Source organism: Caretta caretta, chromosome 1 (genome assembly GCF_965140235.1).
Source record: "Caretta caretta isolate rCarCar2 chromosome 1, rCarCar1.hap1, whole genome shotgun sequence".
In the NCBI taxonomy this organism is placed as follows: domain Eukaryota; kingdom Metazoa; phylum Chordata; order Testudines; family Cheloniidae; genus Caretta; species Caretta caretta.
The window spans coordinates 54825645-54841690 of record NC_134206.1 but is presented as its reverse complement, the minus strand read 5'-3'; the positions used below and the strand labels follow the sequence as shown (position 1 = coordinate 54841690).

General features: G+C 46.3%; 1 protein-coding gene across 1 annotated transcript; it reads left to right on the top strand.

The window, feature by feature from the left end:
• The first annotated feature begins 267 nt into the window (after nucleotides 1-267).
• STOML3 (stomatin like 3) lies at nucleotides 268-15721 on the top strand. Its single transcript, XM_048828264.2, has 7 exons — nucleotides 268-371; nucleotides 4211-4314; nucleotides 5307-5379; nucleotides 6589-6671; nucleotides 9234-9437; nucleotides 15048-15182; nucleotides 15264-15721. Exons 1-7 carry the CDS (start codon nucleotides 320-322, stop codon nucleotides 15450-15452), a joined length of 840 nt encoding a protein of 279 aa, XP_048684221.1. The 5' UTR covers nucleotides 268-319; the 3' UTR covers nucleotides 15453-15721.
• The last annotated feature ends 325 nt before the right edge of the window (nucleotides 15722-16046 follow it).

Genomic DNA, 16046 nt, shown 5'->3' with positions numbered 1-16046 from the left:
ATTTATTGCTGTTGCATGTAGAAATCACGCCCAGAGACGATTCTGCAGGAACTAGAAGTGCTGGGCCAAATTCAGCCCTGGAGTAAAGTAATTGAAACCAGTGGAGTTACTCCAGAGAGGAACATGACCCATCAGACTTTGTTTCTGTAAACATTCTTCTCTCACCTGGGTAACTAATCCCTTGTGGACTCGCTCGCAGGTGAGAGCTTGATCTTCTGCGGCTCTGCTTTTCTTCTCAGACACTTTAACGAGCTGTGCACCATTTGAGGGGGTGTCTTCATTACGGCTTGTGAGGTGACAAGGATTTCTCTATAATGAGATGGATTCTGGGAGAGGCTACCTTGGGAAAGAGAGTAAGGAGATGCTAGTTGGTAAGTGTTCCTTCCATTCTTACTGCAAAATAACCCCAACAAACGTGTGTGTGTGTGTGAGAGAGAGAGAAAAGTTAAGCGTGGGTCAAAGGCATCAGATTGCTACCCCTGGATTCCTCCATCTCCTTGGCAGCATTTGTGCCAGCTTCCCCACTGTCCTGCCAGTATGCCTCAACCCTTATCTGGGGACTGACACCTATAGCGGATAGGCTAATTCAGAGTCCATACCGATACAATCCTTAGCCTCTCTCTGCTAAGACTAGCTGTGAGGGTACCATATGGTGCCAATTACGCAGGTGGTTTTGTAATGAAGGCTCCTGAGAATTGGACTGAGCCCACCAACTCATTTCACCTAAGCCACCAAGCAATTGAAATGTAACAGCTTTCAGTCAGTGGTCCAATATGGACTGGAACTATTTACCAGTTCCATTCTTTCTAGGTTTTTCACTGCACCCATTGCCATGGTGTCTGAGCTCCTACAGGTAAAAGACTCCATATTCCATTACGTCTCCCTGGAGCCATCCAACATCCTCCTGTTTTTTTTTTAAATGGCTACTAATTTTGTGTGTGATTATAGATTAGACAGACAATCTATGCTGCTAGCATTTTGGTTTTAGCAATCAAGAGCAATGTAATCCTTATGAAAAAGTCCTATAGATTTTAATAAAGAATTATGAACATTCTATAGGATTTTAGACCATCTTATTGAATTCTAGGATAGGGATATAATTCTCTATTATAGTCTAAAGGATGGTTCCTTAAACCTATATAAAGAGTAGTATTTTCTACTAAATCCTATAGGATTTTTCCATAAAGGCACATCTTTCTTCCTCTCCAAAACATGTGGCCTTATATTCATTTAGTTCTGTCTCTCACAAAGTGATGGTCAAAGCACCAATAATGCTCAGCTCTGTACAAGATACCAAAATAAAAACAGTCCTGGTGCCAGAGGCCTGGCCCTTCAAAAGACAGACACAGAAGAGACTTGATGCACTGGGAAACTCAGAGGAGGAAATAACTTGGAAGATTTATTATTTTATTTGTTACTATTAACTCACTTTGGGAGGGCATTGGGTAGGGAAAGCTAGATCCACAAAAGGACATGCACATGGCCACACTGACATGCAATGCCTAACTTTTAGGCATTCTGCCATCCAGTGGAATCCTCAGCCCCGAGTTAGACGCTTCCCATGATTTGAATAGGGAGCCTGACACCTAAGAATGGAATTTGTACAAGCTGAATGGGAAGCGCCCTAAGCTAGCCAGTAGGAAATGTTCAGGAGAGGGGTGTGGTCTAAGTCCTGGGCCTCAAAGGGACAGTCCTGGAGTTAAGCACCTACATCAGCTTTGGTCAATCCTTTGTAGCAAGAAAAACACACAACAAGAGCGCCGTCTATCCATCTCCCATGATAGCAAGTAGCTCCGTGGTTAGGACTGTCTCCTGGGGTGTGGGAGATTTGCTTTCAGATCCCTGCTCAGCTGCAGGGAGTGGAACCTAGGTCTCCCATGTCCCAGGTGATTACCCTAACCACTGGGCTGTAGAGTGATTCTCTTTCTAGCCTAATGAATATTTAGCTATTTACCCAAAGTGAAAAAGCTTCAACAGGAGAGACTGAGGGAAACCCACATCAGAGTAGCTAATACCCCAGTGGTTAGGGCACCCACGTGAGAGGTGGGAGCGCTGTATTCAAATCCTGCCTCTGCAGTAATTGGCCCAGATGAGCGGTCTAACAGCCATCACCACACCTGACTTTTGTGCGAGTTAGGCGTGCTCCAAGAATGCCTACCAGATCAGGCCCCAGCAAGATAGGGAGAGGGAACGTCTAGTTTATGAATCTTACTAGGGCATTGAGCAACTTAGGGGGTGTCAGGACAGAGTGGGCTTTGCATGCTCCCATCAGCAGAAACTTAACCACCTTGGAGACGTTACCAGTGGGCATTTGGGAATTTAGGGCCCAGCTGAGTGAAGGCTTTGAGGATCTCGGTGACATGTAAATGTTGGCCATAGGCACCTAAGTAAGTCCCTTTGAAGATCTAGCCCAGAGTCTTTAGACTGGGATACAAGTATGATATTTTCAATCAGAGTAACTTTTGAGCTGCAGAGAAAAGCTCTGTTGAAACATGTAGCCTAGATGGGTGTAAAAGGGGAAGGGGGAGAGGGGATGATAGCATGGGTGGAGGTGGGGAGGAAGATGAAGGCCAAGAGGTACAATATGCCTTTTTTCAGCATCTGTAAAATTCTGTGATTAAAACATGGCCCTGCTTCTTGAGCAATCTTTCGCACTTGGAGCTGACAGTGAACCAATGTTGATACAAACAACTCTCATTATTTGTTCACATTGCATTTGATCATAAGAGCGAGTAGGACAGTCAACTGATGGAAGAAACATTTATCCTCTTGCCTATTACTTAATGTACCAGCAGTAGCCTGACACTCCAGTGATGGCAAATGAAGCTGAATAGAACAATAACAGGGCAGGACATATGGTGGAGAAGCAGCATAAACAGTGGTTTTAAGTTTTTAACATTAACCATGAGGATTCTAGGCTGGCCTCAGCCATATGTACCTGAAGTTTTCATGGTAATTTACTCAAGAGAACTGCTCAAATCATCGGTTCCAGCAGTGGCAAGACCAAATGACATTTTTCTGGCAACCAGCCTGATCCTAACCCCTAGATTTGTGTCTTTTCTGTTTCAGTGGGTCAGAACAAAAGCCTGGATTCAAACTCTCCCAAATATAGAGTGTTAGTGTAAGATGTACACACAGTTCCCATGCAAAAAGCTTGAACAGAAAAGGCAGGACGTTCCAAACAAGGCCTGAAACTCCGTCCTCTTGGGCCCAAACCTCTCAACCTGGGCATGATTAAATCTGTAGCAAGGACCTCAGAAATGTGGAGCAGAGGACTGCAGAGCACAGCATTCTCTCCTCAGTGACTGTGGTGGGGGAAGAAAAGATTTTAGATGTTATATAAGGAGAAGGTTTTTTTACACAGGGTGAAGTTTGAATCCCAAGCAGAGCAAGTGAGCGGGGAAAAGACCTTAGTTCTGGTATAGGAGTCCTCATACAGGGAAGAGCAGGCCCCCACCACAGGTTGTGTTCAGCCCAGTGCGGGAGCAGGTTGTCGGGAACAGCCTCTACACACAGATCCTGTGAGCATGCCTTCCTTGTACCCTGCCCTGGGGTGCTGAGCCCCTAGCTCTCTTCCTCTCCAAGCAGTGGAGAGGCATGGAGTGAGGAGGCTGCAACATTCAGCTTCTTGGTGGCATGCCCACAAAAATCAATTACGGCCACACTCTCCATTGAAAAATGGATTCCTGCAGCTGGTCTTCCCCCAGCATGGCTCCCTCCACGTCTCCGGTCCTGATTCCCGTTGCTTATGCCCCAGCTGCTCCTCTTGTATAGGGCTTGGCTGGGCTGGATTTGTCACACCCTTCCTGTGAAAAAATCTCTGGCTTTTCCTTGCCTCGTTGCAGCTCTGCTCCTAAGTACCCCCTCCCTGGCTAAAAAAAACCCTGGCATCTGGCAATTGGGGTCTCCAGGCTCTATCCCAACACAATTAATTAATGATAATACAGTGCTGAGGAAAGGCAGCAGGACCGTAGAGTGAAAAGAACTGCCCAGAGGGCTAGTCACATATCTGCGTGTTTTGACAATCACTGGTTTCTGGCATTAGGTGAACGGGCCAGCTCTCTACACCAGAAGTTTCAAACCTAAACTGTCCTGGGAGTTCCTGTCATTTTTCCTCATGTAGAACTTCTTTGTTGTGCCAGATGTTTTACTATAAACTCAGCAGATTGACCAGGCAACTGCCAACGGTTCCCGTCTTTTTATTCTGTAGCAGATAAGAAGGAAGGAATTGGGGCCTGTGGCTGGATCCTGGTTTCTCTTTCAGTCCTGTTCGTGCTTATTACCTTTCCTTTCTCCATCTGGATGTGCCTGAAGGTAAGCTGATGGGAATTGGAGCACTGAGAGAACGGTCTATTACTACTATGTATTTCACCAGGACAAAAGCCATTTGTACCCCATGTTATGGGACAAAGGATAGTTTTTGTAGTTAAGGTTCAAGATTGGGATGCAAGAGGTCTGTGTTCTGGTCCATGTTCATCCTCAGGCTCCCTGTATAACCTCAGATAGGTCATTTAAATTCTCTGTGCCTTCAGCTCTTCCACAGGGATACTACTGCTCTACTTCACAGGGATAGTGTGAGAATACAGTAATGAATGTTTCTGAGGTGCTGGGGATGAGAGACTTAGAAAAACTGATCAGTATTTGTACAAATACAAATGCAGGTCCACATCCTGGACCACCCATGGGAAAAAATAGTGGGTGCTTATCACCCACAGGCAGCCAAGCTCCCTCCCACACCCCTCCAGCACCTCCTGCCCACCACCAGCCCCACCAGTCGGCTCCTCCCCTTCTCTCCCAGTGCCTCCCGCCCACCACGACCAGCTGTTCCGCAGTGTGCAGGAGGCGCTGGGGGGGGGGGGAGGGGAGGAGGAGGAGCAGGGACGGGGCACGCTTGGGGGAGGGGTGGAACTGGGTGGAAAGAGGCAGGGTGGGAGCAGGGGGGGCAGGGCAGAGAGGGGGCAGGAAGAGGTGGGGCAGGGAAAGTGTGGAGTGGGGTAGGGTGGGGGCAGGAAGGTGTGGAGTGGGGGTGGGGCCTCGGGCTGAGCAGGGGTTGAGCACTCCCGGGGAAAGGAAGAAGCCGGCACCTGTGATCACATGCATAAGTATTTGCAGGATCGGGGCCTGATATTCCACAGCAAGGGACAGGGTGAGGGGCTAGAGGGAGAACAAGATCAAAAATGTGTAATTACCTACATATCTTTTGCTATCATTATTTTGTCATTTCTGTGTGGTTTGAAGGATAGACGGTCAGGCAAGAGGGAAGGGTGGTGTTAGTGTTAAACTCTATTTTAAAAATATTGTCCTAGATTGTCAAGGAATATGAGCGTGCTGTTGTATTTCGGCTGGGACGTATAGTGTCTAAAAGAGCAAAGGGCCCAGGTGAGTAAATGAGGTTTTATCTATTTTCACTGTAACCAGATGTTCTGCATCTGAGGTTCTTTCAAGTCCTTGTGCAGAGAATGGGTGATGCAAGGAATCTGTCCAGGGCACAGTAAAAAGGACAAAGTAATTCTTTGTCCTTGAGCCCGTGCATCTGCTGCTTGTTTTCTCTATATTGCTGTTTAGAGAGGAAGCCAGCAGATCCTGAGATCTAAACCTGGCTTTATAATAGTGTAAAGATCACATGCAGGGGAAGGATGATCTTGTGCTTAACACACTGGACAGAGACTTAGGAGTCCATTCCCCATTCTGCCACAGACTTCCTGTGTGACCTTTGGCAAGTCACTCAATCTCCCTAGACTTCAGTTTGCCATCTGTAAAATGGGGGGATAATAATACTTCCTTTCTCTCACCCTTTATCAGTCTTGTCTATTTAAAGTTGTAAGGTCTTTGGGGCGGGGACAGTCTCTTACTAAGTGTGTGTGTACAGCGCCTAGCGCAACACTTGGTATCATAGTTGGGGCCTTCAGGTGCTATTGTCATAGGAAACAATCACTAATAAGAAGAATGCTCTCTGCATTATTATAACAAGTACCTTTGCACCATGCGGATGAAAAACAAACAATCCATTGGAAAAGGTACAGTGAGACGGTGCAAACATGGAGTAGGAATGGAGGAAGAACCCCCTTATCACATAACCATCTCTATTCCTCTGCAAAACAACCATGTGGCCCAAAAAGTGGGCAGGGCCAGGGGTTGAAGGAGGAGCCACACTAAGTGGCTAGTTCCCCCTGACCCACCATCCTGAAGAGCTAACAATCTAAATAGATAAAAATTTGAGAGGGGAAACAGAGGCATAGAGAAGGAAGTAACTTGCTCAAGGTCACATGACAGAGCTGAGAACAGAATGGAATTCTTCTGACTCCCAGTCTAGTACACTATCTACTTAACCCTACTGAATTCACATTGGTATTGGAACTCCGACATCCGCATTTCCTTCCATTATATATATAAAAATATGAAACCCCATTCCTTTCTCCTCATACAGAAAAAGAAATGCTGTGGTAATGAAATATCAGTATAGCTCTGAGGGCCATTGTCATTACACAATAGAAATAGTTATTTCCAGAGGTTTGCTTCATGTGCGATCAGAGCTTAGCCTTCAGATAAGGTGTTTCAGCTTTGGCCTTTTCTTCTTCTTTTCTGCAGGTTTGATAATAGTCCTTCCATGTACGGATGTTTTTACCAGGGTTGATCTTAGAACTGTTACCAGTAACATTCCCCTACAAGAGGTAACAACTTACACAATAGCCATTTAAACTAGAAATCAAACCTAAAGCAGTTTTAGTTTTTAACATGTCAAACTAAGAAAGTGGTTTTTTTGTCTCAGTCTTTGGCAGCGGTACAGACTTAACTTCATTTGCTGTACTTGTTTACTTCCAAATGCTAGTGCCAGAATAACACTGGAGCCTAATCAAACCTACAACCCTACCAGCTCAGGTTATAGTCTTGTCACTCCTGGCAAGTCAAGCAGGCTTTTCTTACTAACTTTCAGCATTCTGGGTTAGAAAAAGAGGAAAGTGAGATTAGAGCTAGAGATGTGGGGAGGTCCGAGGATGAGAGAGAGGGAAGTCAAGACAGCTGAAATTTACCAAGCCTTCAGAATTAGTCCTCTCTCTACCATCCAGGGAAATCAAGCAATAAACTAGAGTGGGATCTCCAGTAACTATTTTTCCTAGTAAGAAACAGATCTGATAAATAACTGATTAGATACAAAACTTATCATTATGAAAGCCTTCACTGAAGTAACTTAGAAAGTTAATGTTGTTCCAGACAAAACAATGAGCAAAGACCAAATTTGTCACATTTGGTGCCTATGGATAGGTAATTTAATACTCACTTAGGTACCTTAACAAGTCACCTTGAAGTCAAAAGAAGCTGCAGGCGCTCATCTCTGAAAATCAGGCCTTAATAGGGATGTACGGCCTTCTCTTTAGGCACCCAGGGTTGAAAATGTTGGCCAAAGAAGTTCATTTTTTAAAAAAAGTCAATGGGAAATCTCCCCCTCCGCAGAAAAAGGTTTATTTACATGTAGCTACAGTACTGTGCTTCTGCTTGAAGAGTTGCCATTTTATTGTGCTTTTCTGAAGAAAGGAGAAAGAAGAATCAGTAGTGATAGAGCCAACAAAGTTTCCGTGTTACAGATCTGAGAAAAGGTTCTTTCTGATATAGTGTGCTGCTAGAGATTGTTCCTAAATATTCCATCCAAAATTTAAATGCCTGTGGCTTGGAATAAATATGCTTAAGGAACCTCATCGGTTTTAAGAGCTCAGGGGTCTTATTTCATGTAGTGTCAGATTCACTGAGTCTAAACTCTGTTACCCCTTTTGACCCAAGTGGTCAGCCAGAATTCATGGTCTTGTGGGTTGTTTCCATTAGGAGGAGAAAATGATGATCGAGGCAGGTATTTATTTGATGCAATCCTGTTTATTTACAAAAAATGTACAAAGTCCTGTTTCCCAAAATACAGTAGGAATCAAACAGCAGGAGACAGTTCCGTTGCTCAGTTTCCCACCTGTTTCCAGCAGCACTCTGTGCAAAAGCTCCATCTCTTAGCCGTTCTCAGGGTCATACTACAAGTGCTCCTCTGACTGAACATAAGAACGGTCATACTGGGTCAGATCAAAAGTCCATGTAGCCCAGTGTCCAGTCTTCCGACAGTGGCCAATGCCAGGTGCCCCAGAGGGAATGAACAGAACAGGTAATCATTAAGTGAACCATCCCCTGTCGCCCATTCCCAGCTTCTGGCAAACAGAAGCTAGGGACACCACTGCATCTGAGGCTTCCTTGCTGCCTTCTTTGTGTGCTTCTATGGTACTGATCCTCCTCTCTTTCTCATACACAAACTGCATTTCATTCAGACCCCAAGGAAAACCCCTCAGAGTGCATGGCTCAACTCCTATTCCAGCTTTGCATGTGGCCTATATTTTAGGGTGGTGGTTCCCTATTGTTTCAGCTCTGGATTCCATAAAGGAGCTTAACTGCTTCTTTCTTTTATCCTTTATGAAGAGTGACTGTTATGTCCACCAGCTTCAGTGAGGGTTTTGCCCAACCCCCAACATAACACCCTGTTAGAAAGACTCCACAGATGGAAAGTCAGCTGGGGTGGAGGGGAAGCTGATGTAGTGAAAAGGGGAGATGACATGCTGGAGGGATGAAGAGAGCCAACTCCAAACATGGGTAGGTCTGTACAGGAAGGAAGGTGGCCATAATAGCCTGGGAACATACTTACTCAGTACATCCTCTCTGCAATCTCTTCTGGCAGGGCTTCTATGGAGCCCTTGGCTGCAAACTAAAGATGCCTCCCACCTATCCTGGTGGTAAGGCAGTGGTGGAAACATCAACTGTGCTCCATCAAGATTAATTGTTCACTGGGGCACAGGGGATTTATAGCTCCCTTCGCCAGCGTTGGCGAATGTGGCCTGGCATGCCTACGTAAAGGGACGCCACAGACCATTTAAGAACATGTCATCCAGTTGTTGCATTTTTTCCTGTCCTTGTGCCTATGATTTTTAAATTCCATGAACCTGCTTATGAGGATTCCAAGGCAAATGCACTCAGAATCATCACAACTGGTTAACATATTACTGGGCGAGTCATTTAAATACTTTGCACAAATATTGCTTTGGTTTAAATGGTTGTAAATCCAGGATGACATCACTGAAATCAATTTACCTACACTTCTTTGAATTATAGTGGCTTCTTGTCTCACTACAGGAAACAAACATCTCCATAATGCTGGGATTTGTGTGTCCTGGATGATTATCTAATCTCTGTATGTTTGTTTTTCGTAGATTCTTACGAAAGATTCTATAACTACCCAAGTTGATGGAGTGGTCTACTATAAAATCTACAGTGCTGTCTGTTCAGTGGCTAATGTCACGGATGCCCATTTAGCCACCAACCTGCTGGCACAGACCACTTTGAGAAATGTTCTAGGCACCCAAAGCTTGTCCCAGATCCTGTCTGGTCGAGAAGAGATTGCCCACAATATCCAGGTAAATCTACATCTAATGTTCTATTGATGGGCACAGCATCTCGTTTTATGGAATATAATCTTAGAAATGAGTGGCCTTTTTTAAAAAAAAACCATAATAGTAAAATCTTTCATTATCCCCTTTCAGTTTCATACACCTCCTACTGCAAAATATGGAAGAAATATTGTAAAGATACTTCCTCAGCTCATCTGATAAAACTAGTGATCTCTTGTTAAAAAGCAAACAAGGCTCTTGGAACTTAACTTTTTGAGAAGTGAATGAGACAGTAAAGAGTCTTGATATGGGGCTCCCTGACACTTCTTTAGAAATGTGCAATAATGTGCGATGGTGAAGAAATCCATAGTTACCAAGATGCTCTATCTTAGACTCAGGACTTTAAGGTCAGAAGGGACCATCATGGCCAGCTAAACTGACCTCCTGCTCATTGCAGGCCACAGAACATGGGTCGTGGGTATAAGAGGCTTGGGGAGACTAAGCCTCCCCATACCGGTCAAGAAATGCCAGATGTGGTGCACCTCTCTTTGGAGGCCCACCTCCACTCCTGGAAGCTCCCAAGAAGTGGCGGGGCCACCAGCTCCCAAACTGTAGCCCCGTTTGTGCTCTGCCCTGAGGCCCCACCCTCTCTTGGCCTCTTCTCCCTGAGGCCCTGCCCTCGTACCGCCTCTTCTTGCCCCCACTCTGCTTCTTCCCCTGAGGCCCCCCCCCCTTGCCTGCCCATCAGTTGCTCCTGTCTGCCCCCTCTCTCCCCATCACTTGCTCTTAAGGCAGGAAGGGCCAGAAAGAAGTGAGCGGGGAGGGGATGGAGAGGAGTGAGAGGCAGGTGTGGGGACCTCAGAAGAGGGGATGGAGAGGAGAAGTGGGGGGAGACTCAGGGAAGGAGATGGAAAGGAGCGGGGGGTCACAGAGGAGGGAGCCAAGACTGCCCCCCCCGCCTTCTCCTTTTCCAAGGCCACACTCCTGCCCTTTCTCTGAGGCCCCGCCCCCACACCATCCCCTCCCTCTGTCACTTGGTTTCCCCTACCCTCACTCATTTTCACTGGGATGGGGCACGGGGTTGGGGTGCAGGAGAAGGTGAGGGCTCTGGCTGGGGGCGCGGGCTCTGGGGTGGGGCCAGTAATGCGGGGTTTAGGGTTGGGAGGGGGCTCTGGGCTAGAGTAGGGGGTTGGGATGTGGGAGGGGGCTCACAGCTGGGACAGGGGGTTGGGATGCGAGCTCTGGGCTGGCGCCAAGGGGTTCGGAGTGTGGGAGAGGGCTACGGGCTGGGACAGAGGGTTGGAGTGTGGGAGGGGGTGAAGGCTCCAGTTTGGCCGGGATTCTTCCGAAATAGGCATCAATCTCCTGGTGAATTTGAAACCAATCCAGGAGATTTTAATAGGCCGCTAAAAGTCTGGTCGGCAGCACAGTGGGGCTAAGGCAGGCTCCTTACCTGTCCTGGTCTGCGTGGCTCCTGGAAGTGGCCAGCATGTCCAGCTCCTAAGTGCAGGAGCACCCATGGGGTCTCCACATGCTGCCCCTGCCCTGAACACTGACTCCGCAGCTCCCATTGGCCAGGAACCATGGCCATCTGTCCATCCCTGAGCCTAGGAGCTGGACATGCTGGCTGCTTCCGGGAGCCACCCGAGGTAAGCGCCGCCCGGCTGGAGCCCCCACTCCTCACCCCATCTTACACCCCAACCCCCTGCCTCAACCCTGATCCTCCTCCCTCACCCAAACTCCCTCCTAGAGCCCACACCCCGAACCCTCTCCTGCACCCCAACCCCCTATCTGAGCCCTGAGCCCTCTTCTGCACTCCAAAACCCTCATCCCTGGCCACACCCCAGAGCCCGAAACCCCAGAGCGGTGGGTGGAGGGGTTATTGGGGGAGAGGGCAGAGAGGAGTGGGTGCGGGGGCCTCAAGGGAAGAGGCGGAGCAGGGTCAGGAAGCGGTGGAGTGTGGGCAGGAAGAGGCGGAGTGGGAGCGGGGTCTTGGGAGAAGAGGCTGAGTGGGTGTGGACCTCGTGGTGGAGCAGGGGGTGGGGCTACTGTCCAGGCACTGGTGGCCCTCCCCCCAATTTCTAGAGAACTTCCGGCGCTCCCGCCCAGCCTCCCCAAATGCAAGAGTCGTATGTTGCCTATGCCACAGAACCTCACCCTCACCCACCCACTCCTATAATAGACCCCCTAACCTCTGGCTGAGTTACTGAAGTCCTCAAATCATGATTTAAATACATAAAGTTACAGAGAATCTACAATTTACACTTGTTTAAACCTGCAAGTGACCCAGCTCAATGCTGAAGAGGACGACAAAAAAACCCCAGGGTCTCTGCCAATCTGACCCAAGGGAACATTCCTTCCTGACCCCAAATATGGTGATCAGTAGACCCTGAGCATGAATTATCGGTAGTAACTGAGAGCCCTCCCCTCAAGTATCCCATCACCAGCCGTTGGAGATATTTGCTGCTGGCAGTCACAGATTGGCTACATACCATTCTCATCATACCACCCCCTCCATAAACTTATCAAGCTTAGTCTTCAAGCCAGTTAGGCTTTTTGCCCCCACTGCTCCCCTTGGAAGACTGTTCCAGAACTTTTACTCCTCTGATGGTTAGAAACCTTTGTCTAATTTCAAGCCTAAACTTGTTGATGGCCAGTTTATAGCCATTTGTTCATGTCCACATTGGCACATAATGCAACTAACTCCTCTCCCTCCTGGTAGTTATCCCTCTGATGTATTTATAGAGAGCAACCATATCTCCCCTCAGCCTTCTTTTGGTTAGGCTAAACAAGCCAAGCTCCTTGAGTCTCCTCTCATAAGGTAGGTTTCAGAGTAGCAGCCATGTTAGTCTGTATTCACAAAAAGAAAAGGAGTACTTGTGGCATCTTAGAGACTAACCAATTTATTTGAGCATAAGCTTTCGTGAGCTACAGCTCACTTCATCGGATGCATTCTCACAAAAGTTTATACTCAAATAAATTGGTTAGTCTCTAAGGTGCCGCTAGTACTCCTTTTCTCTCATAAGGTAGGTTTTCCATACCTTGGATCATCCTAGTAACCCTTCTCTGCTCCTGTTTCAGTTTGAATTCATCTTTTCTAAACATGGGAGTCCAAAATTGCACGTAGTATTCCAGATGAGGTCTTACCAGTGCCTTGTATAATGGTACTAACACTTCCCTGTTGCTACTAGAAATACCTCACCTGACGCATCTGTGACAGACCCTGACCAGTGGGGTACAGGAGTCTGGTCGAAGGCAAATATACTGGTCCCTGGATGAACAGTTTTCTGTTCCTTGAGTGACCAGAGCAGGGGCTGTACTAGAGCAATCAAGAACCTGCTAGAACCAATTAAGACAGGCAAGCGAATTAAGACACCTGGAGCCAATTAAGAACATACTAGAATCAATTCTGGCAGGCAGACTAATCAGGACACCTGGTTTAAAAAGGACCTCCCAGCAGTTAGGGGAGGGCGTGTACCAGGAGCAGGGAGTGAGAAGGTGTGCTGTTAGAGAACTGAGGAGTACAAGCATGATAAGGCTTTAGGAGAAAGATCCTGTGGTGAGGGTAAAGAAGGTGTTAGGAGGAGGCCCTGGGGAAGTAGCCAGGGAGTTGTAGCTGCCATGCAGCTGTTACAAGAGACACTGTAGACAGGTGCAATCCACAGGGCTCTGGGCTGGAACCCAGAGTAGAGGGTGGGCCTGGGTTTCCCCCCATCCCCCTTAACTCCCCATTTGAGACAAGAGCAGGTGACCTGGACTGTGCATCCCACCAGAGGGGAAGGTCCATGGCCTATCCCCTGACCCACTAGGTGGGTCAGCAGAGACTTTGGGGTTTGTTCTCGCTTTCCCTATGCTGGCTAGTGATGAGATTAGCTGAGTGAACAGCTGCTGCGAATCTCGGAGGCAAGCAAATCTGCCAGTAAGCGCAGGACTCACCAAGGCAGAGGAGGAACTTTGTCACATATCCTAGGACTGCATTAGCCTTTTTCACAGCCACATCATATTAGTGGCTCATAGTCATCCTATGATTAACCAGTACACCCAGGTCTTTTGCCTCCTCTGTCACTTCCAACTGATACATTCCCTGTTTATAGCAAAAATTCTTGTTGTTAGTCCCTAAATGCAATCCCATTTCTATAACTCCAGTTTACAAGGTTGTCCAGATCATATTGTTTGATAATCTGGTCCTCTTTATTGGCAATACCTCCCAACTTTGTGTCATCTGAAAACTTTATTTTTTTGCCAAGGTCGGTAATAAAAATGTTAAATAAGGTTGGTCCCAAGACTGATCCCTGATGAACTCCACTAGTAACCTCCCTCTAGCCTGAGAGTTCACCTTTCAGTATGACCTGTTGTAGTCTCCCTTTTAACCAGTTCCTCGTCCACCTTTCAATTCTCATATTAATCCCTATCTTCTTCAATTTAACTCATAATTTCCCGTTGGAACCGTATCAAATACCCTAGTGAAATCCAGGTAGATTAGATCTACTGCATTTCCTTTGTCTAAAAAAACAGTTACTTTATCAAAGAAGGAGATCAGGTTGGTCTGGCACAATCTACCTTTTGTAAAACCATCTTGTATTACCTTAAGCAGATGCTTAATTAAACTTTGGCACCACCCATCTCTCATGTCATGTCAATAAAATGTATTGAATTGACCTGAACTGGATTGAATTGTTCCCCTGTTTAAATCCTGCCCCCAACCCTCCCCTGCAATCCAGGGAGCATCACTCTGGCAGCCAAGAGAGAGTAGAGGAGAAAAAAAAGATCTTGTTTCCTCTTCGATATCAGGGAGAGAGAGAGACCAAAAAAAGACAGCTCACCTCCACACCCCTTCCAACAGCCAGGAGAAAATGTGTGCGTGAGAGAGGTGATATGACATGATGTTGTGTCAATGTGTAATGAGGAAGAGTCAAAGGTCTTGATTGTGGTAGCGCTCAGGAGCCCTAGTCACAGACCAGGATCCCATTGTACTAGGCATTGTGATGCATCATACTGATTCTATGTATTGAGGGAAAATAGTACAGTGCAATTTCAGGATGTCACTCGCACTCTTCTGAGGGTCTCTGGCTCCAGTGGATAACAGAGTGACTTATCTGCAATGAAAGGTTGAGTGCTATTCTTTCACATGGGGGGTACTTACCTTTTTATGTTCCCAGATTCTCTTGGTCCTTTATTAACAGCTCCCACTATTGCACCTGGTTCTGCAAGCCCTTCCTTACATGAGGAATTTAACTCAAGGCAGTGTCTGTAGGTTTGGGCCTGCAGGTCTTTAATTCTGACCACAATAAAGGTAAATGGCTTCTTTCAAAGCTGTTCCCATCGGGCAGAACTGGTGCTAGAAAAATAACATGACTTGCCCAAGTGCATCATCTCCCCTCCAATACATCACAGATCTGAGAGAATATTTCACAACTAATAATTGATCTGACCCTTTTTAGCCACTTGACCTATCCCTGAAATATCCCCATGTAGATCATAATTTCTTCCCATTTATTCTTTTATTTCAATTATTTTTTTGCAATTGTTTTGGAATTCTGAGCGTAGTCGATATCTGAGACATTTTGGTTAGTGTGATTTGTCATTTAAGTCACATGGTATAGGTTTTGATATTGTCTTTTTTTTTTAAAAAAAAAGTCTATCCTCGATAATGCCACCAGTAAATGGGGAATCCAGGTAGCACGTGTGGAAATCAAAGACGTCAGGATCCCTATGGAGATGCAAAGAGCTATGGCTGCTGAAGCTGAATCAACACGAGATGCTAGAGCTCAGGTGAGATCCACAGTAATATTTCTCTCATTTGTATAATGTGGTGTATCACCACCAACATGTCCGTTTCTATCACGTTTTTAGATCATAGCAGCAGAAGGAGAAAGGAATGCTTCCGAAGCACTGAAGCAGGCCTCCATGGTGCTGGTTGAGGCTCCATCAGCCCTCCAGCTGCGCTACTTGCAGACCTTGGCCACGCTAGCTACTGAGAAGAATTCCACCATTGTCTTACCTCTGCCCATGAATATGCTGCAGGGTTTTTATAAACAATAATAGGACAAAACCAAATGGTGATTAAGGCTCTTTTACACTGAATTCTTTAGTTCGGAGAACTTTACAGGGATTCAGGAGAGGCAAGCCTGTGCAGAATTAATCAGAATTAATGTAGAAAGTACACTTTGATATCCTGCCTCAGGAATAGGGTTAACTACACAGAGACCATCATAAGCTAGAACACTGAATCTGAATGACCCCAAATTTTTGAGGGATTCAAAATTCAGATATCCAAATTTTGTAGCTCAAGCTCATCACTAAGTAAAAAAATAAAGAGACTTTTTGTTAAAATACAGGTTAAACTGAGGTGCTCGCTTTTGATGTTACTTGATTTTACAGAGTCACTCGTTTAGCAGGTATGTGGTGATTTGTCAGCTCACCAGGAGCCTGCCTCTAAAAGCTAATACAGCCACTGCATGCAGTAAATAGGCCAGCTCCTGTTCTGTTACACTGGGGTAAATTTGTAGCATTTCAGTTGAAAACACCAGTGTAGTGGCAAGAAGAATGTCACCCAGAGGTATTCCTTGATCATTACTGGAACCACCAAGTAATTTAAGTCTATGTAGCTCCTACAAAAGGACTTAGGTTTCTATA